This window comes from Macrotis lagotis, chromosome X (assembly GCF_037893015.1).
Source record: "Macrotis lagotis isolate mMagLag1 chromosome X, bilby.v1.9.chrom.fasta, whole genome shotgun sequence".
In the NCBI taxonomy this organism is placed as follows: domain Eukaryota; kingdom Metazoa; phylum Chordata; class Mammalia; order Peramelemorphia; family Peramelidae; genus Macrotis; species Macrotis lagotis.
The window spans coordinates 703996869-704020650 of record NC_133666.1 but is presented as its reverse complement, the minus strand read 5'-3'; the positions used below and the strand labels follow the sequence as shown (position 1 = coordinate 704020650).

General features: G+C 45.0%; 2 protein-coding genes across 4 annotated transcripts in view; one reads left to right on the top strand and one right to left on the bottom strand.

The window, feature by feature from the left end:
- LOC141497082 (uncharacterized) overlaps nucleotides 1-23782 on the bottom strand; it is an 857774-nt gene that overhangs the window by 21003 nt on the left and 812989 nt on the right. The window contains 1 exon segment of the mRNA XM_074199666.1: nucleotides 1144-1154. Coding sequence (XP_074055767.1) covers nucleotides 1144-1154 — 11 coding nt within the window.
- Nucleotides 20766-22991, top strand: DERL3 (derlin 3). 3 transcript variants are annotated; one of them, XR_012471240.1, is made up of 7 exons: nucleotides 20766-20920; nucleotides 21257-21322; nucleotides 21413-21486; nucleotides 21627-21720; nucleotides 22074-22276; nucleotides 22373-22463; nucleotides 22576-22665. XR_012471240.1 is itself a non-coding variant. In XM_074199826.1 (7 exons), the coding sequence occupies exons 1-7, from the start codon at nucleotides 20828-20830 to the stop codon at nucleotides 22655-22657; spliced, it is 693 nt and encodes a 230-aa protein (XP_074055927.1). In that variant the 5' UTR covers nucleotides 20775-20827; the 3' UTR covers nucleotides 22658-22991. The 3 variants fall into 3 exon arrangements, 2 of the variants coding, with proteins under 2 accessions (XP_074055927.1, XP_074055926.1); XM_074199826.1 differs by having other exon boundaries at nucleotides 20775-20920; nucleotides 21260-21322; nucleotides 22081-22276; nucleotides 22576-22991; XM_074199825.1 differs by having other exon boundaries at nucleotides 20776-20920; nucleotides 22081-22276; nucleotides 22576-22991.

Here is a 23782-nt window from a genome sequence, read left to right as displayed (position 1 = left end):
ATTTCCTCTTCTGCTAATCTGGGAAATTTATATTTTATAGTCATCCATATTACTTAGATTGTCACGTTTTTTGGCATACAGTTGAGTAAAATTAGCTCTGAGTTATTTCTTCAATTTCCTCCTTATTGGTAGTGAATTCATCCTTTCCATTTTTGATACTGGTAATTCCATTTAAAGTAACTGTAGAGGCAGCTAGGTGACGCAGTGGATAGAGCACTGGCCCTGGAGTCAGGAGGAGCTGAGTTCAAGACACTTAATAATTACCTAGCTGTGTGACCTTGGGCAAGTCACTTAACCCCATTGCCTTGCAAAAAAACAATAAATTAATAAATTAATAAATAATGTACTGTAGATAACCCAAAATACTTGGTAATCTACCTGCTAAGACAAATCCAATATGAACACTATTACAAAACACTTCTCATCAAATAAAGTCACACCTTGACAATTGGAAAAGTGTTGATTGCTAATGGATGGCCAAGCTAATATAATAAAAACAATTCTATCTAAATTCAATTACTTATTCAGTGACATACCACTCAGACTATCAAAAAATTATTTGAGAGCTAGAAAAATATAGTAACAAAATTCATCTGGAGGAACAAAAGTTCAAGAATATCAAGGGAATTAATGGAGAAAATGCAAAGGAAGGAGACTGAGCTGAGTCAGATCTAAAAAACTATTATGAAGCAGCAGTCAACTAAACTGGTACTGGCTAAGGAATACAGTGGTAGATCAGAGGAATAGATTAGGTACAAAAGAAACAGAAGTAAACAACTATAGGAATATACTGTTTGATAAACTTTAGCTTCTGGGATAAGAACTCCTATTTGACAAAAGCTGCTGGGAAAACTGGAAAACAGTATGGCAAAAACTAGGCCTAGACCCACATCTTGTATCCTATCCCAAGATAAAGTCAAAATGGGTACAAGATTAAACATAAAAAGTGATACCATAAGCCAATTAGGAAAGCTTGGAATAGTTTATCTGTTAGATCTGGGGAAAAGAGAATTTACGATTAAACAAAAGATAGAAAATATTATAAAATGTAAAATGGATAATTTCAATTACATTAAATGCAGGTTTTTGTACAAATAAAACTAAAACAACTCAGATTAAAAGGAATTCAGAAAGGTGAAAAACAATTTTCACAGCTAGTATTTCTGAAAAAGGGACTTCTATCTAAAATATAGAGAGAACTGAGTCAAATTTAAAAGAATACAAGTCATTTCCCAATTGATAAATGATCAAAGGATATGAACAAGCTTTTTCCAGAGAAGAGCTTAAAGTTATCTATGGTCATATGAAAAGATGCTCTAAATCATTATACACTAGAGAAATGCAAATAAAAACTCTGAGGCATCACCTCAATCTTATCAGTTAGGGTAAAATGACCAAAAAAAGAAAATGATCAATGTTGGGGGGGATGTGGGAAACCTTGGATACTAATGCATTGTTGGTGAAGTTGTGAACTGATCCAAACATTCTAGAAAGCAATTTGGAACTATTCCCAAAAGGCAATAAAACTGAGCCTATCCTTTGATTCAGTTATTCTGTGAGTAGATCTGTATCCCAAAGAAATCATAAAAAAGGAAAAAAGATTTGCACAAAATATATTTTTAACAAATCTAATGGCATGGAATTAGAAATTGAAGTAATGTTCATCAGTTGGGAAAATAGCTGAAAACTATTATGGTATATGAATGTGATAGAGTACTATAGTTCTGTAAGAAATCTCGTGTCAGACAAAACCACTGTAACAAGATCAAAAGAAATGTAGTAAATTGGGAAACGATTTTTACAACTAGTATTTCTGACAAAGGACTTGTTTCTACAATATATAGAGAACTGAGTCAAAGTTATAAAAAAAAGCCCAATTGACAAATAGTCAAAGGCTATGCAAAGGCAATTTAAAGATGAGGAAATTAAAGTTATCCATAGTCGTATGAAAAATTTCTCTAAATCATTACTTATTAAGAGAAATGCAAATTAAAACATCTCCAAGGTACCACCTCACCTCTCAGACTGGTCAGTATGACCAGAAAGGACAATGATCAATGTTGGAAGAGATGTGGGAAATCTGAGACACTAATACATTGTTGGTGGAGCTGTGAACTAATCCAACCTTTCTGGAGAGCAATTTGGAATTATACCCAAAGGGCAACAAAAATGTGCATCCCCTTTGATCCAGCAATACAACTACTGGGTCTGTACCCTGAAGAGATTATGAAAAAGGATAAAAAAACATCATTTGTACAAAAATATTCATAGCAGCCCTGTTTGTGGTGGCTAAGAATTGGAAATTGAGTGAATATCCTTCAATTGGGGAATGGCTGAACAAATTGAGGTATATGTATGTTATGGAACACCACTGTTCTATTAGAAACCAGGAGGGATGGGAATTCAGGGAAGCCTGGAGGGATTTGCATGAACAGATGCTGAGTGAGATAAGAATTACATTGTATACCATAACAGGAACATGGGGTTGATGATCAACCTTAATGGACTTGCTCATTTCATAAATGCCACAATCAGGGACAATTTGGGGTTATCTGCAATGGAGAATACCATCTGTATCAGAGAAAGAAATAAATGTGGAATCTGAACAAAGACCAAAGGCTATTACCTTTAATTAAAAAAACCTATTATCTTATTATGTAATCTTGCTATCTCTTATATTTTATTTATTTTCTTAAGGATATGAGTTCTCTCTCAACACATTCAATCTAGATGCCTTCTGTGGGGGGGTGGGAGAAGGGAAGTGAGGTTTGGGAGAAAATTGTAAAACTCAATAATAAATAAATAAATTTATTTTAACTATTAAAAATAAAAAGAAATCTCATGTGGGCAGATTTTAGAAAAGCCTGAGTAGACTTACATGGACTGATGTTGAGTGAAGTGAGCAGAACCAAGAGAACATTGCATACACTTAACAGCAACATTGTGTGATGATCAACTTTGATGGACTTAGCACCTCTCAAAAATTCAGTGACCAAGGACAATTCAAAAAGACACATGATGGAAAATGCCATTCACATCCAGAGGAAAAAAAAATCTAAAAAGTCTGAATGCAGACCAAAGCATTCTATTTTCACTTTTTAAAGCAGCTTTTATGTTTTCCCTTTCTTTTTCATTCATTTCATTTTTTGCTCTGATTTATCTTGCAAAACATGATGAATAAGGAAATATGTTGAACACGATCGTCCATATATAAACTATACATTACTCACTGTCATGAGGAAGGGGATAAGAAGGGAATATGGTAGAAAAATTGTGAAACTCAAAAGCTTACAAAAAGATGAATGTTGAAAACTATCTTTATATGTAATTGAAAAAAGTAAACTAAAATAACATTCAAAACAATTTTTATTAAATTTAAAAGTAACAAAACTTGATTTTCAAAAAGAAAATAGGGGCGGCTAGGTGGCGTAGTGCATAAAGCACCAGCCCTGGAGTCAGGAGTACCTGAGTTCAAATCCAGCCTCAGACACTTAATAATGACCTAGCTGTGTGGTCTTGGGCAAGCCACTTAACTCCACTGCCTAGCAAAAATCTAAAAACAAAAAAACAAAAAAAACCCCCAATACTGTTTCCCAGATCTTCCTGACTACACAAGTACAAATAATAATGACCCCCATATTCCATGTTGTGAGGATCAGGAAAAATATTGGTAAGGTGCTTAATTCACATGCCTAAATGGTGACAATTCATGACAAATGCCATTTTCTTCCTTCAATGAATCTTGAAATTAGATTGACCACTTGCTCACCTTAAGGCATAAGGAGCAGCACTCTCTCCCCAGTGAGCCTAGCAACCTTTCATGAAGAGGTCACTATCTCTTGGAATTCTTTCCTTCTCCTGACACATGGTTAGGTTAGTTTTACTTTCCCTGAAAGGTGACAAAGCCCTCTTGAGGACCTCTGGATAAATTTGTGTTACTGCCTGGCAAACTGAAGGCATAAAAATCTACCCATGTGAATTCAAGATCCTTCAGATATGGCCGATTTCCCAAGATGCCACATGATCACATCTTGCTCTGCTGCCCAGATGAGCTCCCACATGGAAACGAGAGAACCTCGTCTACTTAAGCTAAAGTAGTATCCTTATTAAATGTCCTTTTTATGCAGTACTTCAAGAAATTGGTCTATGGAGGTAAAAAAAGTTAATAAAGTTCATCTGCAAGAACAAAAGATCAAGGATATCAAGGAAATCAATGAAAAAAATTTAAGTAAGGTTGTCTGGCCATCCTAGATCTCAACCTGTTCTACAAAGTGGCAATTAAGAAAACAATTTGACACTGGCTATTTCATATACTAGACTGCTAAAGCCATAGCAACCTAGCATAGGGCAGAGCCGAAGAGCCAAGCATTAGAACAAAAACTGTTGGGAAAACAGGAAAACCATATAGCAGAAATTAGATACAAATCAACATCTTACACCTTATACCAATAAAAAGTCAAAATGGGTAGAGACAATTTAGACATTAAAGGTAATGCCATAAGCAAATGAGATGCACCTAGAATTGTTTATTTGTCAGATCTATGAACAAGAAAAGAACTGGGGACCAAAGAAAATACTGGTTGGTTGGTTAGTGTCCTCTGTTGTTAAAGAGGACCAAAATAACATCACTATGTTGAAGTCAAGTTACATGGTGTCTAACTGAGACCGATATGCTCTACAACAGGTAGGACACAAATAGCCCATGTGAACACCTGCCTTGGATTCTCTAAACTTGTGCATCTCCGGTTTTCTTTCACTCACTCCAATTCTGCTTTGGCCATAGAGCACAGCACCTTCTCTGATGAAGGCACACTATGCTGGGTGGTCCTGTGGCAATATCTACCACATCGTACAATCGCGTTCCAAGTTCTTAACAGAAACTTTGAGTGTCCTTGCATCACTTCTTTCTGACTACCATATAAGAACTTTCCCTGTGTGAGTTCTCCATAAAATATTCTGATGACCAGCCCAATAGCATTGTACCCTCTTTAGTAAAGTTTGAAAGCTTGGAAGAAAGGACCTCAGTGTCTTGTATCTTATCTAGCCAAGCGATCTCCCCAAGACAATTCAAATGGAAGCAATTCAGTTTCCTGGCATGGCAATGGTAGACTGTCCAGGTTTCATAGGTATACAACTGTGAGATCAGCACAATGGCTCTGTAAATCTGTGATTTGGTAGTCTGATACCTCTTCTCTCCTATACTTTCCTTCAGAGTCCTCCAAAACTGAACTAGCTCTGGCAACATGTGTGCCAAATTTATCCACAGTATTCAAAACTTATCCACTTGTGGTGTGGTATAAGTCAAAGGAATACCTATTTTTTTTAGTGTTAATTCTTAGGGCAAAATTTTCACAAGCAGCAGAAAATCAATTCATACATTTTTTTGCATCTCAGCTTCAAAAGCTACATGGAGTGCAGTCATCTGCAAATAGACAATCATGCATGCACCAACACTACCTCCTCTTTAAATTGTAGCCTTTCCAAGTTGAAATTTACCATCAGTGTGGTAGCTGACCTTGTTGCTGTGATTATCCTCATTGGAGGTGATTAATGTTTGTCCTTCATTCATGAAGAAGACCATGACATCAGGGAGGTGATGCCATGACAAGTACACGAATTTGATTTGAGAGAGGGTGCTGTACTAAATCACCAGCTTCACTTTCTCCTCCAGAACTATTTGGGTCCAGTGGCCAGATATGGCACAGGATGATTGGACATGGCCCTGCATGGGAGGCAATCAGGGTTAAGTAACTCGCCCAGGGTCACACAACTAGTTAGTGTCAAGTGTCTGAGGCCAGATTTGAACTCCTCTTTCCCTGCTTCCAAGGCCAATGCTAACAAGGCCGAAAACATCATGCTAAAAACCATGGGAGCAAGCACTCCATTATTGACTGGGAAAGCATGAGAGTATCATCCAATATCCAGAACTTAGGCAAGCTTACTGCCAACTAATCACTATAAAATCCAAAAGGTTTTTTGTACGAATAAAGCCAATGCAACCAAAAGCAAAAGGAAAGTAAAGAACTGGGGGAAATATTTTGCAACAGGTATTTCTGATAAAGGCCTCATTTCTCAAAGATACATTTCTCAAATTTCTAAAATTAAAAGTCGTTCTCCAATTGAAAATGGTCAAAGGATATGAATAGGCAGTTTCCAGACAAAGAAATTAAAGCTATCTATAGTCATATAAAAAAAGTTCTAAATCACTATTAGAGAAATGCAAATTAAAACAATATTGAGATTCCATCTCACATCTATCCTATTGGCTAATATGAAAAAAAGGGAAAATTATAGAGTTGGAAGTGATCCAGGAAAACCGGGATAAAAATGTACTGTTGTGGAAGCTATGACCTGATCCAACCATTTTGGAGAGCAATTTGAAAGTGTGCCCCAAGTGCTGTAAAACTATGCATACTCTCAAATCCAGCAATACTACTTCTAGGTCTATATCCGAAAGACATTCAAGAAGGGGGAAAAAGCAGTTACTTGTAAAAAAACTACTTAGAGCAGCTGTTTTGTAGTGACTAAGAATAGGAAACCAAGAGGATGTCCATCAATTGGGGAATGACAAGGGAAGCTGTGGTTCAGGATTGTGATGGAATATTATTGTGCTATTTAAAAAATGACACATATAGAAAATGACTAATGTGGAAATGTTCTATATGAATTGTGTATAACTTTTACCAGATTGTTTATCATCTTGGTGAGGGAGGGGGTGGAGAATGAGACAGAATAAAGAACTTGCCTATGAATAACGGTAGGCAGACATAAAGAGAGCGCAAACATGATCCCTAGGAAATAAAGATTCATGAATAAAGGGATCCTTGAAAGTTAGTTGCAATGAGAGAGAACTTAAAAATTAGGGGAGGGCACCAACTCAGGGTGTGGGGTCTTAGTGCTCAAGACACCAAGGGCCCAAAGTTTAAAACACAGAAGCAGAGAGCAGAGCAGTGTGGTTGCTTGTTAATTAATGAATTGTTAATTAACATGCCAAAGTTTTTTTTAGGGGGGGTTGGGTTTTTTAAGTTTTTGCAAGGCAAATGGCATTAAGTGACTTGCCCAAGGCCACACAGCTAGGTAATTATTAAGTGTCTGTGGCCGAATTGAACTCAGGGACTCCTGACTCCAGGGCCGGTGCTCTACCCACTGTACCATCCAGCTGCCCCTACATGCCAGTGTTTTAATAAAGTCCCATCCAGCCTCCTAGACCATCTCCTATGTCTATGGAAACGGATTTGATGACTCGTGTTGCTGTTGCCTGTGGACAGATTACACTCACCTGAGGCTGGGGGCTGAGGTTTCCAGGGGCCATTTCTTCTAAATCCAGGTTCCCTGTGTAGGTAGCAAAGGAACTAAAGTGATTCCATTTTGTCAAATTCCTTTATCTTGTTCCTGATCTTTACCTACATTGAGTTCTGCTTCCTTTGTGGACGGACAAATGGGGCAACAGTCTAGCTATTACTAACAGAGGTGACAGACACTTAACTATGGAAGGTTTTAATTCTCTGAGTTTCGAGTCACCTGGAGAGTCTCCCTTCTTTATGACATGGAAAAAACTCATATTCCCCACCATCATCGGAGTTCCAGGCTAATCGCCTTTGTGTTCACGCTCAGGATGATTATTATTTGTGAACCTTTATAATTTCTTTCCTACTTTTTGGATTTGACCCACATCTCCTTGGACTAGACTGAGCTGGGGAGGGACAAGAATTCCAGAGAGGGAAAGAAAGATCTTTTCCTTCTCTGCCTCAGCAGAAGGCTAACCTGCAGGAATTTATAAGGGGCAAGGAGGAGTTACAAAGGGCCGGGCCTTGCCCTCAGGACTGAGATTCTTACTTAAAAAGGCAGAGAGGATCAGACTTGGAAATGAAGATGGCTGAACAAAAAGACTTCCCTCCCTCCTTTATTCCTTCTTTCCCTATCCCGGGAAGTAGAGGCTTGGGATCTCAGATGGGATGAGACCTGGCAGAGCCTCAGTGGTCCGAGTCAGAGTTCTCCCTCCAACTAGTCCTCCCCTACCCACATCTCCTCTCCACAGTTAACACACATGTTACCTAGACAACAGACTTACTGCTTGATATAGGCAGCAGAGAAGCTGGAATGGAGCCACCAGGGAATGACCAGGGGTGGCCTATAACCCTGAGGACTCTGCAAGAAGTTGAGGCAGGGAAACAGGAGGCCTGAAAAAGGGGAGCAGGAGCAGGGTCTGGGAGACAAGATATTCTAACAGAGCTAATGGCAAGGGAGGTCAGGGACGCTGCATTAACAGGTGAACACTGAGCCTAGGAAGGCAAGATGCCTGTGTTCTGATGTCTAACTAGGAGCAGGGGAAGGCACCTGGGATCCCCTGGGAGAGCTCAGACTTAGAATCTGGAGATAGGGAGCCACATGTCTGGGATCTCATGGACAAACAGGCCGAGAGCCACAAGTTCAGTTCAGATGGGGGGGGGGGGGCAGAGCTTTGATAACTGTCTAAGGAGCCTGGCCCGAAGGCAGAACAACTGAATCTCCAAACAAGAGGTGAGGATAGGGAGACAGGTCATACCTAGGTCCTGATAGGAAGGTTGAAATTAGAACTCCTGGATTCTTATTGGCAAAGTCTGAAGTTGAGGGATGTGTTACCTAATGGTCGATTTATGGATGGTGAGCCAAGAAGTTGGGAAGTGACTGGAAGTTTGAAAAAGAATTAGGGGGTAAGGAGAGCTCAACAGTAGCCAGACTTGGGAGTTGGGGGTGCTTCTGGCAAACTTGGAGGACATCACCAAGAGGTCAGATGAGGAGAAAGATTCAATGGCAAGGACAGCCAGCAGCGCTCTGGCTCAGACCTACCTGGGACATACAAGTACAGACCTGACTTCTAGTAGGCAGAGTGATATCAGCAGCAAGGGAAGAAAGGAGAGATCTGAGACCCAGGGAAGGCAGAGCAGGTTGCTTCCCACCAGCACACTCTGGGATGATCTTCCAAATCTCCAGAGCGCCACGTGGTGCAGTCCCTAGGCCCCCAGTATCCTCCAATCACAGCCAGGGCCAGGACTTAAGGATCCAGAAAACTCTCCTCCCCAAGCCCTGCCCACCATCACCTGCAAAGCCTTCTTCACTGCAAGGATCCCTTCTTCTGCCCTAAACTCCTCCCTAGTTTCAAACCCAGCCCCCCAGAGCTCAAAGTCTGCCTGGGCCTGCATATACTAGGCTGCTCATCTCTGAGAGCTCCTCCTCTCCAGTGCCACACTCCTCCCATCCCTCCCTCCCAGACTCACCTCCTCTTTCTCCTCCTTCTGCCCTGCTAAACCTGCAGCCCCAGCCCACCTGAAAGGAATGGAGCCTCTGCTTTGGGGAGCTGGCAGCAGATGGCTCTTGGGAAAACTGGGAAGCCACATACCCCTTATAAGTGTAGATACTGGATGGAGCAGACTGAGTTGTGTACAGACAGATGTATTCACCTACTGTAATTCTCCTACTGTTGTGTCCTTCATTCTTCAAGAAGACCAGGACATCAGGAAGGTGATGCCATGACAAGCACATGAATTGGATTGGAGTGAGGGAGTGCTGGGCTAAGTCACCAGCCTCACTTTCTCCTCCAGAGTCATCTGGAGGAGGTAATTGTTCTGGGTCAGAGAATTCAGAAATGTATTGAACAGAAGTGATGACACTTGGTGATGTTCTTTCATGATTTCTATCTGTAACATTGTTTATGTTATTATTGGGCTTTGAATTTTTCTCATATTGGAATGTTTGAGAAACAACCTTCTTTTTTTTTAGGGTTGTTTTTTTTTTTGCAAGGCAATGGGGTTAAGTGGCTTGCCCAAGGCCACACAGCTAGGTAATTATTAAGTGTCTGAGGCTGGATTTGAACTCAGGTCCTCCTGACTCCAGGGCCAGTGCTCTATCCACTGCACCACCTAGCCGCTCGAGAAACCATTTTCTAAGAAATGATGGAATTTGAAAAATTATTGCATCCTTAGAAAATTAAGTCCTTTTCTGATCTGGATGCTATAAAATTAGGAATTAGGCTGTAAGAGAGTGTGGTTAAGGTTTAAAAACAATTACATTTTTTTTTGCAAGGCAAATGGGGTTAAGCGGCTTGCCCAAGGCCACACAGCTAGGTAATTATCAAGTGTCTGAGACCACATTTGAACCCAGGTACTCCTGACTCCAAGGCTGGTGCTTTATCCACTATGCCACCTAGCTGCCCCACAATTACATTTTAAATTAGGTATATTTTACTTTAAAATAAAAAGAATAATTTACTCTTTGAGAAAAGAACAAAGGCCCTTGAAAATTCTCCTTTTCCATTTTGGGATTTGGGAACTGACCAAGTCATTGCCTTGGAACCTTCTCTTTAAGTAAGATCATGCTATTTCTTCAGTCCTAGGGAAGAAGTTCCCAAAGAAATTTGTCAGTTTATTATGTAAAGGATGGCTATACTTGATTTTGCCTTGCAACCCCCCCCCACTACTTGTCATGGGCCAATAGAAAAATACATCTTTTAATAATAATTAGCAATGCATTTTGACTGGTTTGAGAGTTTAAAAAGAGGAATTTCCTTGCATTTTCCACCTCATACCAGGGTGACCACATTCAGAATGTTACCAGTGGTGCAGTGTATAGAATGTTAAACCTTGAATCATGAAGAACTAAGTCTCAGTCCCAACTCAGAAATTTGCTAGTCCTGAGACCATGGGCAAGGCACAGCACCTCATTTGCCTCAGTTTCTCTCATCTATAAAATCACCATAATAATAGCACCTAACTCCCAAGGTTCTTATAAAGATAAAATGAGGCAATATTTATATAGTAAGTGCTGTATAAATGCTGCTACTACTTTATTTTATTTTTACTATTTCCTCCCCAGTTCTGCTTTTCTCCTTTAACCAATATTATCCTCACTTCTTTATAGTCCCTTATTTCCCTATTGCACTAAATGAATTTCCCCTCACAAACTTTCTTGTTTCCCTATTTCAACTCTTGTTAGTAAACTAGATTCTGAGATTCTGATAGGAAGGTTGAACCCCTGGGTTCCTATGCGCAAAGTCTGAAGTTGAATTTTGGTTAAAGCAGAGACTGTCTTTTTTGCCTTTCTTTATAGCCTCCTGGCTTAGCACAGTGCCTGAAACAGAAGATACATCTCAGCAGCTTCTCTAAATCTTTTCATTCTTTCCCAACTCTCCATTAAGTCTTTCTTCCACCATTCCACTACTGAAAGACCTGGAAGTTTATTGATGGCTGTCTTATCCACATGAATAAGAATTTCACATGAATAAGAAATCTTCTTCTCCCTTTTGACCCCCATAAGCAGATGAAAAAATTTTCTTTTGTTGGCTAATGAAAATTCCTTTATATATGCAAATCATCTCATTCCAACTCCTCAGCTACCATAAATCTATCTAAAGTTATTCTATACATATATATCTAAAATTATACTATACATACATACATACACACACACACACACACACACCAAGTCCCAATAACAGACCTTAAAAATCCAATTTTTGCTCTGTTCCACTTCCATATTCCTTATTCTCTGAACCATATAGAAACCTTGTGTACTGTTCATGTGGGGAGCCTTTACCTCTTCAGATGAGATTCTTCTGCTGACAAGTTATTCCCAATGCTCTTTCTTGGACAATGCCTGGCAATGCCAGGAGCATTCAAGAAAGGACTCTAGGGTGTTTCCCAGGCCTTCTGAAGGACAGTCTCAGAACTATTATTTTTTGAGCTCTGGGGAGAAGTGGGGGAGAAGATCATGGACCAAAATTGATATAAGAAAATTTGGTTTTGGTGCAACTTCTTCATAGAAGGATGGACTCATTGCATACTTTCCATTATCTTGAAATTAGAGGCAACTGAGAGTGCAGTGGAGAGAGCCCTGGGGTTAGAGGAAGGAATGCTAGAGTCTAAACCCAACCTCAGAGAATTACTATGTGCCCTTGGATAAATTATTTAGCTTCCATTTGCCTGTTTCCTCAACTGTCAAATAGGGATTATATACCTAACTTGGAAGGTTATTCTCAGGATGAAATGACATAATATGGTAAAGAAAGCACTTATAGCACCTGGTGCTTATTCCCTTCCTTTTCCCAGCATCCGTGCTAGAATTTTAGGGCAAGATGAAAAAAAGATGAAAGACAAAGTTGTCTTACTAGGGACACAACTGGAAGCTTTAAATTACAAATTGATACTTGTTGAAAAGAAGAATGTTCCAAATACTAGACATCACAAAGAGGAAGGCCTAAACAGCTTTTAGAGATTTGACAGGCAAGATTCAACTCCAGGTAGAAGTTATCTAATCTTAATGTTGTTGTTTGGGGTTTTTTTTTAAGGTTTTTTTGCAAGGCAAATGAGGTTAAGTGGCTTGCCCAAGGCCACACAGCTAGTGTCTGAGGCTGGATTTGAACTCAGGTCCTCCTGACTCCAGGGCTAGTGCTCTATCCATTGCGCCACCTAGCTGCGCCTAATCTTCATGTTTTTAAAAACCTCTATTTCTGATGAAAAATTGTATTATCAGAATCTAATTAGGGTTTTTATGTCTGAATGGCAACCCCCGCCCTCTTCAAGGTTTGCATCTCTACAGATATAAATCTGAAGGATCTGTCTGTTTCATACAACCTGTTTTCATGATTGAATTCTTCTCTTGATATTTTATGAAATCTTTAGGAAATGTCCAACCACTCAGCAAAGTGGTTAACCACACATTATCCCATGAGTTACATGGTATATCAAATAATCCTCTGGAACACAAATACTTATCATAGTTGGAACAACCCAGCTGATTAGAAAAAACACCACACTCAATAAACTGACAGATATCAGATTGGAGGGAAATAGAATCCTCTTGTTTAGTGACATTAAATCAGATTTTTACTGGATATCCTCCATCAGCCTTTTCCTATCTGTCAATAGATCCATACCTTCCATATTGGAATTACCCACATTATAAAGAATATTAGGTTTCCCATTTTTTCTAGGCTTACCATAAATATTTTCATTACTATACCAGGAGCATTGGTTAAGTGATCTTCTCTATCCCAAATCCTTTTGTCAAGATATTTCATAATCAATAGTATAAGCCTAAAATACAAACAATTCTTGTCTCCCAGCCCATTCTAGGCTCTCATAGTCTCCTCTTTCTTGATTTTTAGCATGCCAACCTAATAATAACAATATACCATATTTCCCAATCTATAAGACACTCCAATGTATAAGATTCACTTTAATTATGGGGCCCAAAATTTGAAAAAAATGTATTACATAAAGTTATTGAACTCAAGTTTTATTCATCATAAAATTCATGCAACTCATCACTGTCATGAAACCCGTACATTAGCTTATCCTCATCTGTGTTTAATGATGAATCACTATCTTCATATATTATCTCATCCTCAGTTCCATCTATGGCATTTGAAATGCCACATTTCTTAAATTACTTGACAATGATCTCAATCTTGATACTATCCCAGGATCTTTTCAACCACGTACAAACTTCTATAGTTGGTTTCTTCACTCTTCCTGCTGGTGTCAAATTTTCCCCAGTAGACTTCATCTGTTGGTTCCATTTCTCTCATGGAAGCTTTGAAGGGTTTGTTATTGCTGACATCAAGTGGTTAGTGCTGGGATGTCAAGCCTCCAGGTATGGCAAGTTTTGTTTTATTCTGCAGTAATCTTTGTGTTTGTTATGTGTGCCTTGAACTGGTCAAGCACCAATAGGGCAGGTTTTCGCAAGAGTCCACCTGGTCTCCTGCTTCAGACTTTCTTAAACCAGATCTTCATCCCATCCCGATCCATCCATCCTTTGTCATGAATGTGAATAATCACTCCTCCAGGAATGTCTTCTTTTGGCATTGTTTTGCATTTGAAAATCAGCATAGTAGGTAGCTTGGTTCCATCAGCACAACAAGCTGAAATAATTGTATAATGACTCTTTTCATGTCCACTTGTCTTTCCCAATTACAGTTTTCATCCCCTTCTTATCAGCGATCTGAAATTCAAGGACCTTCTACTCATAGCTTTCAGGCATCTTTTGGGCAAGTCTGTATCTGGATGCATGCTTAGTCCATTCCATTTCATGAACCTGAAGTATCAATTGTGTCCTCCTTTGAATCCAGTCACTTCTTTTTCAACAGCAATTTTCCTGGCCTCATGCTGAACCATTTTTGCCCTTTGCTCTTCAATCCATAACTTCAGTTCCCTCTCTAAATCAGGTCATTTGGCTGTCTTCCCTTTCATGGCCTTCTTCTGCCAGGGCATTTTCAATAGGGTTACTTTTTCTCAAAGTCAGTCTCACATTGTTTTTTTTTTTGAAGACCACCAAACTGATGTTCAACAGCACAATTTCCATTCACTTTTGCAAACTGGATCACTTTGAACTTGAATTCAGCACTGTATGAAAATCTTTTCTGAGCCATTTCTGGGCAGAATCTGGCAAAATGTAATCTAATATATTGGCAACAAATGTGAAACAATGAACACAAAGACCAAGCACAAAAAAAAAAAAGCAGGAAATGCAAGTAAAAAAATCTACAACTACTATTAAGACATTCCCACTTTTTAGACCCCAATTTTTCAAAAAAGGGTGTGTATTAAACTTCAAAAGACTAAAAGCTAAAACTAAAGTGGAAGGAGTGTTGGAGCATGATCTTCTGTTTGAAGATTATTGTGCCTCTGCAACAAAGTATGGATCCATTCTCTGCTGCTTGTGCTAATTTTGGCCTAACAATTAACAACAACAAAAACCACAAGTGCTCCATCAGCCAGCACCACAACATCTATATGTAGAACCATCAATTACAGCAAATGGAGAAGTTTTGAGTACAATGGACAAGTTCACTTACCTTGGCAATGTCCTTTCCAAAAAGATAATGAGGTTGACACACACATTGCCAGAGCTAGCTCACTATTTGGGAGGCTCCAAAAGAAAGTATGGAGAGAAGAGTTATTAGACCAACTACCAAACTGAAGGTCTACAGAGCCATTGTGCTGATCTCATTGCTATATGCCTGTGAAATCTGGACCAGTGCCAGTGCCACGTCAGGAAACCAAATCATTTCCATTTAAATTGTCTTAGGAAGATTCTGAAGATCACCAAACAGGAGAAGATACCAGACACTAAAGTCCTTTCTCAAGCTAAACTGCTAGCATTACAACATTCCAACAGAGAGTGCAACTACAATGGACTAGACCCGTTGTTAGAATGCCAGATGTAACTATTTTGTGGAGAAGTCACACAGGACAAGCACTCACGAAAGACTCAGAGTGATGCCCATACACCCAGAAGATCTCATTAAAGATCTTTAGAACTGATTGTACAGCATGGGAGACACTGGCAAAGGACCATCCAGCATGGTGTGCCCTCATCAGTACTCTATGAAGAAGACAGAATTGAAGCAGCTCAAAGGAAACATGAGATATTTAAGTTTAGAGTGATGCCATGCCAAGCATATGATTTGGATTCAAGTGAGGAGGGACTTGATTAAGTCACCAGCCTCACTTTCTCCTCCAGAGCCATCTGAATCCAATAGCCAGATATGGCCCTGGATGCGAGACAATCAATGTTAAGTGACTTGCCCACAGTCAGACAGCTAGTGTCAAGTGACTGTGTCTGGATTCAAACTCCTCTCCTCCTGACTTCCCAGCTAAATGGCACAGAGGATGGCCTTGGAGTCAGGCATCCAGGGTCATCTCCAGTCATCCTGATTTATATCTAACCACTGGAACTAGATAGCTCTGGAGGAGAAAGTAAGGCTGGTGATTTAATACAGCCCTCCCCCCCTCAAATTCAATTCATGTGCTTGTCATGGCATCATCTCCCTGATGTCATGGTCTTCAAGAATGAAGGACAAATATCAAGTTAAGAGTAACCACCCCAGGTGTTCACATGGAATATTTGTGCCCAACCTGTGGTAGAACATTCTGAGCTCATATTGTTCTGATCAGCCACAGTTGACATACTGTAATTTTCCTCTAACATAGTGATGTTATTGGGGCAGCTAGGTGACACAGTAGATAGAGCACCAGCCCTGGAGTTAGGAGGACTTGAGTTCAAAACCGGCCTTAGACATAATAATTATCTAGTTGTGTGACTTTGGGCAATTCACTTAACCCCACTGCCTTGCAAAAAAAGTGGAAAAAAAAACACATAGTGATGTTATTTTGATCTTCAATGAAGGATAAGAACCATCCAGCAAGCACAGAGGATGCTGGTCAGCAGAGATGGAAGGAACAAGGGAGGATGTTTTCAAGATCGGGGAGAAAGGGACATGTTTGTGGGCAGGCAGGAAGGAACCAGGAGACAGAGAGAGAGACTGAAAGTGCTAGAATAGGAATGAGAGAGGAGGGCCATCTGTTAGGGTTAGTCTTGGCCAAAAGCAGGCTATGTTATCATGTTCCATGGAATGAAAGAGGAGAGAATGGCAAGAAGTTCCTGAGGGATGGGAGCTGAGGAGGGGAGAAGCACTATTGGTGAACAGCCTGATTTGGTTTCTGCATAATATGAGGCAGGGTCTCAGTTGAGAGGGTGGTGGAGGCGAGTTACTGGGAGAGGGAAAGAGTGTAAGTGGCTAAGGGAAGCAGCAGTGAGGGCCATGTGTCATGTGTGTAACATGTATGTCACAGACCCAGACACATGATCTTCTCCACCTTGGATCAGTGGCATGTATGTGGGAGGGAAGTTGACAAAGATGAGATCTGGCTAGACAAGATCAGGAATAGAATGGAGTGAGATTCAAGAGATGAGTACATTTAGAATTGATACATGGGTCAAAATGAGAAGAGGAGAGAGTAGCAGGTGCTGGAGAGATGGCTTGGGAGAGAACAGAAGGGTCAAGGGACTGGAGATGAAGTGATAATTTATGAAATTATAAAATTATGAAATAGGGTCAGCTATACCCAGTTCTTTGGTTATTTGTCAGGAAATCTATGATTGATAATAAGGAGGTTAGCAATCACACATGCCTTTAATAAGGCTCAGAAACAAGGGGTGAAAAGTGAGGAGGGAAAATAGGAGGTTCCTGGACTAGTAGAATTGAGAGCACTCTGTTGCATGGAGATGGAAGAGGGCTGAAAGTCTCATTTTTATAGTGTTTTTTGGGGAAGCAAACCAACTATTCTCTGTGCTCAGTTCATGAACATATCTAAATCAAAAAGTTATTGGTGGGGTGGCTAGGTGGCGCAGTGGATAAAGCACTGGCCCTGGAGTCAGGAGTACCTGGGTTCAAATCCAGTCTCAGACACTTAATAATTACCTAGCTGTGTGGCCTTGGGCAAGCCACTTAACCCCATTTGCCCTGCAAAAAAAAGTTACTAGCAAAACTTCAGTCGTCATTGAAAATTTAACAGCACCTTATCAATTCTCTTGGTCTGGGGCTGTGAACACATTTATATTTCACGGGGCCAGATGCCTTAACAGTCAACACCTAAATGGTTTTTTCCTTATTAGCACAGGTTACCAGAATGTGAATTTTGGTTAAAAGATGATACAATTTATAATTTATGCTAGTTTTCCAGGTTTCCCTGGTTAATCTTTTATCCTTACTAGAAAGGGGAGGAGGTGGTAAGGGGAGATCAGGACAATTTTGTTTGGAGGACAGCTAGGTGGCACAGTGGATAAAGCACCGGCCCTGGAGTCAGGAGTACCTGGGTTCAAATCCGGTCTTAGATACTTAATAATTACCTAGCTATGTGGCCTTGGGCAAGCCACTTAACCCCATTTACCTTGAAAAAAACTAAAAAAAAAAAAAAAAAAGAAATTTAGTTTGGATACGGGCCTTTCAGAATTCTTGAATCTGGAGGGAAGTTTGAGAATAAAGGGTTGGAGGGTTTGGGTGTTTGAGGGAGAGCCATCGAGTAGAGAAGGGCATAAACATTTATAGTATCCCTACTATGTCTGTTCCAGGTACCTTGCTAAGTACTTCACAAATATCTCATTCAAGGGTCATTCATTGCAAAGCTCCCCCATATATCACAAAGATGATCTTCTTCCCTCATTGCCCATTCCTCCTCTTGGCTGCTCAAGCATCATGAACATGGGTCGGAGGACAAATAGACTCAATTCCTCCAACTCCAAAGTCCTTTTTCTCTCCTGTGGACACTTCCAGGTGATCAGTTTTCTTCCTTAACAGCCATCATCCTTCAGATCCAGGGCAGAGATCAGCAGAAGCATGAATTTCTTCTTTGAGGAATGGTGGGGACTTTGAAGCTCTTCCATTTCTTCTTGTCAGATGTGTGAAGCATTACCCAATAACAATCATTTCTATTTCCCTCTCATGGATCTCCCTGCCTCCCTTCCAGGGCTCTCCAATTGTGCTTCCCACAGGTAGGGCAGCTGCTTCATATACATACCATATACATATACATCACCTTATTGTCAGATGCATCTTGTGTCCCAGATCCATCTCCAGTCTGGGGGAAGCTTCTAAGTCTTTGAGTCTTGAGTCTGGATTTTTGCTCTAACAGTTCAGTGTTTTCGTCCTTTCCTCTTCTCAGTGATCCTCTTTCACTTACAAGAGCAGGGCATAGCAGGAAAATTCTAAAGCTGCTGCATCCCACCTCAGAATGGAGGTCCCTGGAGGAACTCCCAGATGGGAAAAGAGAGGAAGGTCCAGGGAGGGAAAGATGGGGGGAAAGAGAGGTTGAAGTCCAATGGGCAGAACCAGAAACAATGAGGAAAAGCTGCCCAGTCCCATTGAGGCTAGAGGTGAGGACTCCTCTTCCCTTAAGATTTTCCTGAAAAAGGATGAATGGCCACTCATTGGCTGCTCTCAGAATTTGGCCTTACTGACCCTAACACTAACCCTAACCCTGGAGGCATCCGCTCTCATGAGGATTCTCCTCTCATTTCAACATCTTCTTGCAGAATCTAAACATGTTTCCCATTCCTCCTTCAAACCCAGCCTTCTGCCAGGTTCATCTCCAACCTATGCTGAATCCCCTTCTTTCCTGTTGTTTCTTTTCTTCAGAACTATTAATGTCTCCAGGTCTCATAGCCCTTCCATCAGAGGCCCAATTTCTGTTGAAGACACTATTGTCCTTCAGTTACTTCAAGTTTGAAATGCAGACACATGTCCTGGGAGGCTCTTTACCCCCAAAAAGGACTCTTGTCCCTGGGCACCAGAGACACTGGGCACCAAAGCACTGAATGCATCCACTGGGGAGCCTGACCCCTAAAAATCTCCACGGCAGGTATCTGGCTACTCTTGTTGTGGGAACTCATATTGCCAAGAGAAGTGGCAGGACTTTTTTAAAAACATAAGCTAGGGAGTGGGTGCAACCAGATGAAGGGCCTTTCTAGAAGAGTCTGTGTACAAATCTTTCTTTCACCACAAACGATTCCCAGAGACTAGAAAAGATGGAGCTGTCCGGGGCTTTGGCTTGGGCTGGGAGACCCGACAGGCTCCTCGAGTCACCAGCTCCAGACTCCAGTCCTCGGAGTTACTTTGGATCTTTCTGTCCCGGTCTTGACAAAAACTTTCTGGTACATTCTGCATTTTGGGGCGCCCGCGGTTGACCCGTGTGGATGGGAGGGTGAGAGCCGCTGGGGTAACAGGCTCCGCAGAGCAAACTGTTCTAGATGCTTCTGAGACTCCTCTGCCAACGAGTCTTGGCCAAGCAGCCTCTACCCGGGTGAGCCCAAGTGCCAGCTCCGCCCGGAGCCCACTTCTAATCTTGCGATGCCTCCGTTCCGGTGAGGACCCGGGGGGCGGCGTGCAGGCGCCTGAGCTGCATCTGGGCCGGGGGTCTCCCCGGCCCCGGCCGCCTCCCAGGGCCGCGCCCCAACTCCACGCGCCACGGGCAAGTCTCGGGCCCCCACCCTGCTGCTTGGGGGCGGCGGAGGTTCCGCGGGTGGGGGGCTTCACGCGGGCCCGGCCGCGCTCCACGGCCCCTGCACCCCACGTTTCCGACGCGGACACTCCTGACCCTCGCCCCCAACCCCCGCGAGCACAGACTCCGCCCGCCGCTCCCCCATCCCTTCCCCTCAGCCCCCCCCCCCCACGTTGCCCTTGGAGACGCCTCGTGGACCCTCCATCACCCCAAGGTTGGGGGAAGGGATGTGCCCCACGTGACTGCATTGTCATTGGCCTTCTGGGCTCTCGGCCCTCCCAAACCAGAGGCGCTCACTGCGTGGACCCGCCCCCCGACTCCTCCCCTACTGGCTCCTTTCTGGCCTTCCTGCTCGTGTTTTCACCCCCACGTGAGTCTTTCCCATTGGCCATTCTACTCATGACGGCCATCCTCCCGGGGCCCTCGGCGCGCTCCTGTTCCACGCAACCTGCTTTCATTGGTCCGCTCAACCGTCGGTCGCGCGACCACTTCACGTTCCCTGCTCTTATAGGTTCATTTTTCCAAGAGCCCGCCTTACACCACCTACTGATTGGCCAACCTGCCCCGATTCATGCCTTTCTATCGCGAGTTACTGGATTCACTCAAGCCCCTCTATCTACTCTCGATTGGCCCCAGCTCCAGGGTCCCACCCTCTCGGTCTACTTTGTCCTCCGATTGGCTACAATGATCATTCTACGCGAGGGGGGGGAAAGCCTTCGGTGGACTGACTCCGAATTGATCAAAGAACGCGTCGCTCAAAGGGTGGGACGTGTGACTAGCTTCTTCGGATTGGTCCGTCTGTGCCTGGGGCGGGATGAGTTCCACGCACCTCATGTCCATTGGCCGGTCACCGCCGCGAGCGAGCTGGGTGTGTTTCCTTCTCGCTTGTGGATTGGCCGGCCGGCTGGAGGCCGGGCCGGGGAGGGGCCGGGCCGGGAGACTCCCTTAAAGGCACAGGAGGCGGTCGGCCTGCCGCGGCACCAGCCTGGGCAGCGGCGGCGGCAGGGGCAGAGATGGCGCAGCGGGGCCTGGCGGCCGAGTTCTGGCAGGTGCCGGCGGTGACGCGCGCCTACACCGCGGCCTGCGTGCTGACCACCGCGGCCGTGGTGAGGCCGCGCGCCGCCCCCGGGCTCCGCCCCCACCCCCGGGGCTCGCCCCTCCCCCCAGCCCGCAGCCCCCCACTCCGGGGCTCGCCCCTCCCCCCAGCCCCCCACCCCCGGGCTCGCCCCTCCCCCTCCCCCAGCCCCCCGCCCCCCACCCCCGGGGCTCGCCCCTCCCCCCAGCCCGCAGCCCCCCACTCCGGGGCTCGCCCCTCCCCCCAGCCCCCCACCCCCGGGGCTCGCCCCTCCCCCCGGGCACACTCCCACGCCACCCCCAGCCTGCCCTCCCCCCCGCGGGCCCCCCGCCCGGGCCGGCACCCCAACTCCGCCCTGCCCCCACAGCAGCTGGAGCTCATCACCCCCTTCCAGCTGTACTTCAACCCGGACCTCATCTTCAGGAAGCTGCAGGTGACTGGCCGGGGCTGAGGCCGGGCGCGGTGAGGGGCCGGGCCCGGGGCCCCCTGGGCCGCCCCCCAGCCCGCGCTCCTCCTCCCGCAGGTGTGGAGGCTGGTCACCAACTTCCTCTTCTTCGGGCCTCTGGGATTCAGCTTTTTCTTCAACATGCTTTTCCTGTATCCTTTGCCAGCCCGGGCCTTGGGGAGACAGGATGGGGGGCCCCGCTCCGGCCCCCTGGCACGGGGCGCTCCCGGGAAGGGGCGGGAGGGTTCGGGTCCGCACCGCCCGGTCGGGGTGTTTCCGATAGCGCCCCCAGGTACAGGTACTGCCGCATGCTGGAGGAAGGGTCCTTCCGGGGCCGGACGGCGGACTTCGTCTTCATGTTCCTCTTCGGTGGAGTCCTCATGACAGTATCCTTCTGGCCCAGTCTTCCTGCCAGGTGCCGGGAGCCCAGGGTGCCCGGCTGGTCTGGGGGAGGGGCACGGGCAGCCTGGGCACCGCTCTGCCCTTCCCCAAATCCTCCTCCTCAGAGCGGGAGAGGAAGGGCGTGCCCCCTCCATGGTGTGCTGGCGGCCCCCCATGCCAGGCAAGGGCAAGTTCATGGCAGTGGAGAAGCCTGACGGGGGTGCTGGGACCCACCCGACAGCCTCAGGTTCCTCCCACCCCCCTCCTCCCCTTCTGCTAGCGGAGGGGAGACCGAGGCAGGCCAGGCCCAGCTAGGAAGATTGCGGGCGCTGCTGGGGCCCCCTCCTTGACTCAGGAGCCGCCAGCTCTTCGGGCTCCTGGCCAGCCTCTTCTTCTTGGGCCAGGCCTTCACCATCATGCTGGTATACGTGTGGAGCCGGCGCAACCCCTACCTCCGCATGAACTTTTTCGGCCTCCTCAACTTCCAGGCGCCCTTCCTGCCCTGGGTGCTCATGGCCTTCTCTCTGCTCCTGGGCAACTCCATCTTGGTGGACTTGCTGGGTGAGCCTGGTCCCGTGGGATGGGGAGGCAGGATGGATCACCCCTCCCTGTGGGTCCCCCTGCCCCCCCATTCAACAAGTCTGCTCTCCTCCCCAGGGATCGCTGTGGGTCACATCTATTATTTTCTTGAAGACGTTTTCCCCAACCAACCTGGGGGCAAGAAGCTCTTGCTCACTCCCAACTTTCTGTGAGTACGGGGACTCTGGGCCTCCCCCAATTTCCTTCACCCCCATCCTCAAGTCCCACCCTGTGAGGACCTTCCCCAGAGCAGCCATCTTTCTCATCCCCTGGCCATCCAGGAAGCTGATCTTTGATGCCCCTGAAGAAGACCCAAATTATAGACCCCTCCCTGAGGAGCAACCTGAGGACCACCAACAGTGACCACTTCTGCAAATCTGGAAAAGGTGGGCCTCCCCCTCGAAGCAGGAGGCTTGCCTCCCCTCCCCTCCATATTCCCTGCCCAGCCCGGTGGGGGGGTGAGCACTGTGGCTTGCCACTCAAGGCCCCTCAAGAGCAGCCCACTCCAGGAAAGCACCTGAAGAATGAATCTAATAAAGACTTTGAGAGCCTCCAAGCAAGTCTTGGTCTCCCAGTGCCTTCTTGCGGGAGACTATGGCCTGGCAAGGGGAGCACAGGCTTCCATGGAGTTTTCCCCATGGAGACCTCCCTGGAGAGGGAGGCCCACCACTGGCTAGCTGACTTAAGGCTTCAAAGGGTTGGGGGGGGGGGTTGCTGAGGTGGTGGGCTGGTCTTGGGGGCCCTTCAAGACCAGAGGGAGCAGCAGGGGGTGGTTGGGACACAGTCATCTACTGCAAGACGGTGCCAGGGTCCCTCCCTGGTCCAAGCTGAGCTGCTCCTCTCATCCCCCTACAGGGGCTACAACTTTGAGCATCCCCCTCTCCCCCTTCCATTCTTCCATCCATGCCCTGGGCACAAAGCCCTGGTTCTCAGGCAGGGACCTCCTTGGCTTTTGTACTTGTTCCCAAGGGCCAAATAAAATCTTTTTTCATTCCTCAATTCCACAACCTTGAGGAGCCAGCTGCTTCCATAGGTGGGTGTGGTGCCTGGGCACTCACCAAGTCACTGTGCCCACAGCTCTTTACCTTTCTGAGAGGTCTGTGGGCCCTATGCCCTCAACCCCGGCTCCAGCCACTTGTCAGTCCTACCGTGGGGTGACAAGCACAAGATCCAAAGCCATCGTCCACCCTGGCTGCACAAGGCTGGGTCTGGTCAGCAAGGCTGCTAGAGGGCCAACATCCAGAGCGAGTCTTGACCCCCCACCCCCCAGCAGGTTCCCAACCTCCCTGGTCAACAGGTCGACTGTCAAGAGCAGGATATGGGGGGACACAGGCCATCCACACCTCCCGAGGGGGGGCACAAGGTCTATCTTCCATGGGCTGAACGCGTGCATCAGCGGCAGGTTTCCTCCATGCTTAGGCGGTCTATGTCAGGAAGCAGAATTCAGCTCCAGCCTCTGACACTAGCTGTGGCTGGCCTTTCCTCCTC

What these genes read in the sequence shown, in the direction of transcription:
- DERL3 (XM_074199825.1), top strand. Translation starts at nt 20,828, where the DNA reads ATGGCGCAGCGGGGCCTGGCGGCCGAGTTCTGGCAGGTGCCGGCGGTG. An exon ending in TGCTGACCACCGCGGCCGTG is followed by an intron (nt 20,921 to 21,256) that starts GTGAGGCCGCGC and finishes CTGCCCCCACAG; the next exon opens with CAGCTGGAGCTCATCACCCC. An exon ending in TTCTTCAACATGCTTTTCCT is followed by an intron (nt 21,487 to 21,626) that starts GTATCCTTTGCC and finishes TAGCGCCCCCAG; the next exon opens with GTACAGGTACTGCCGCATGC.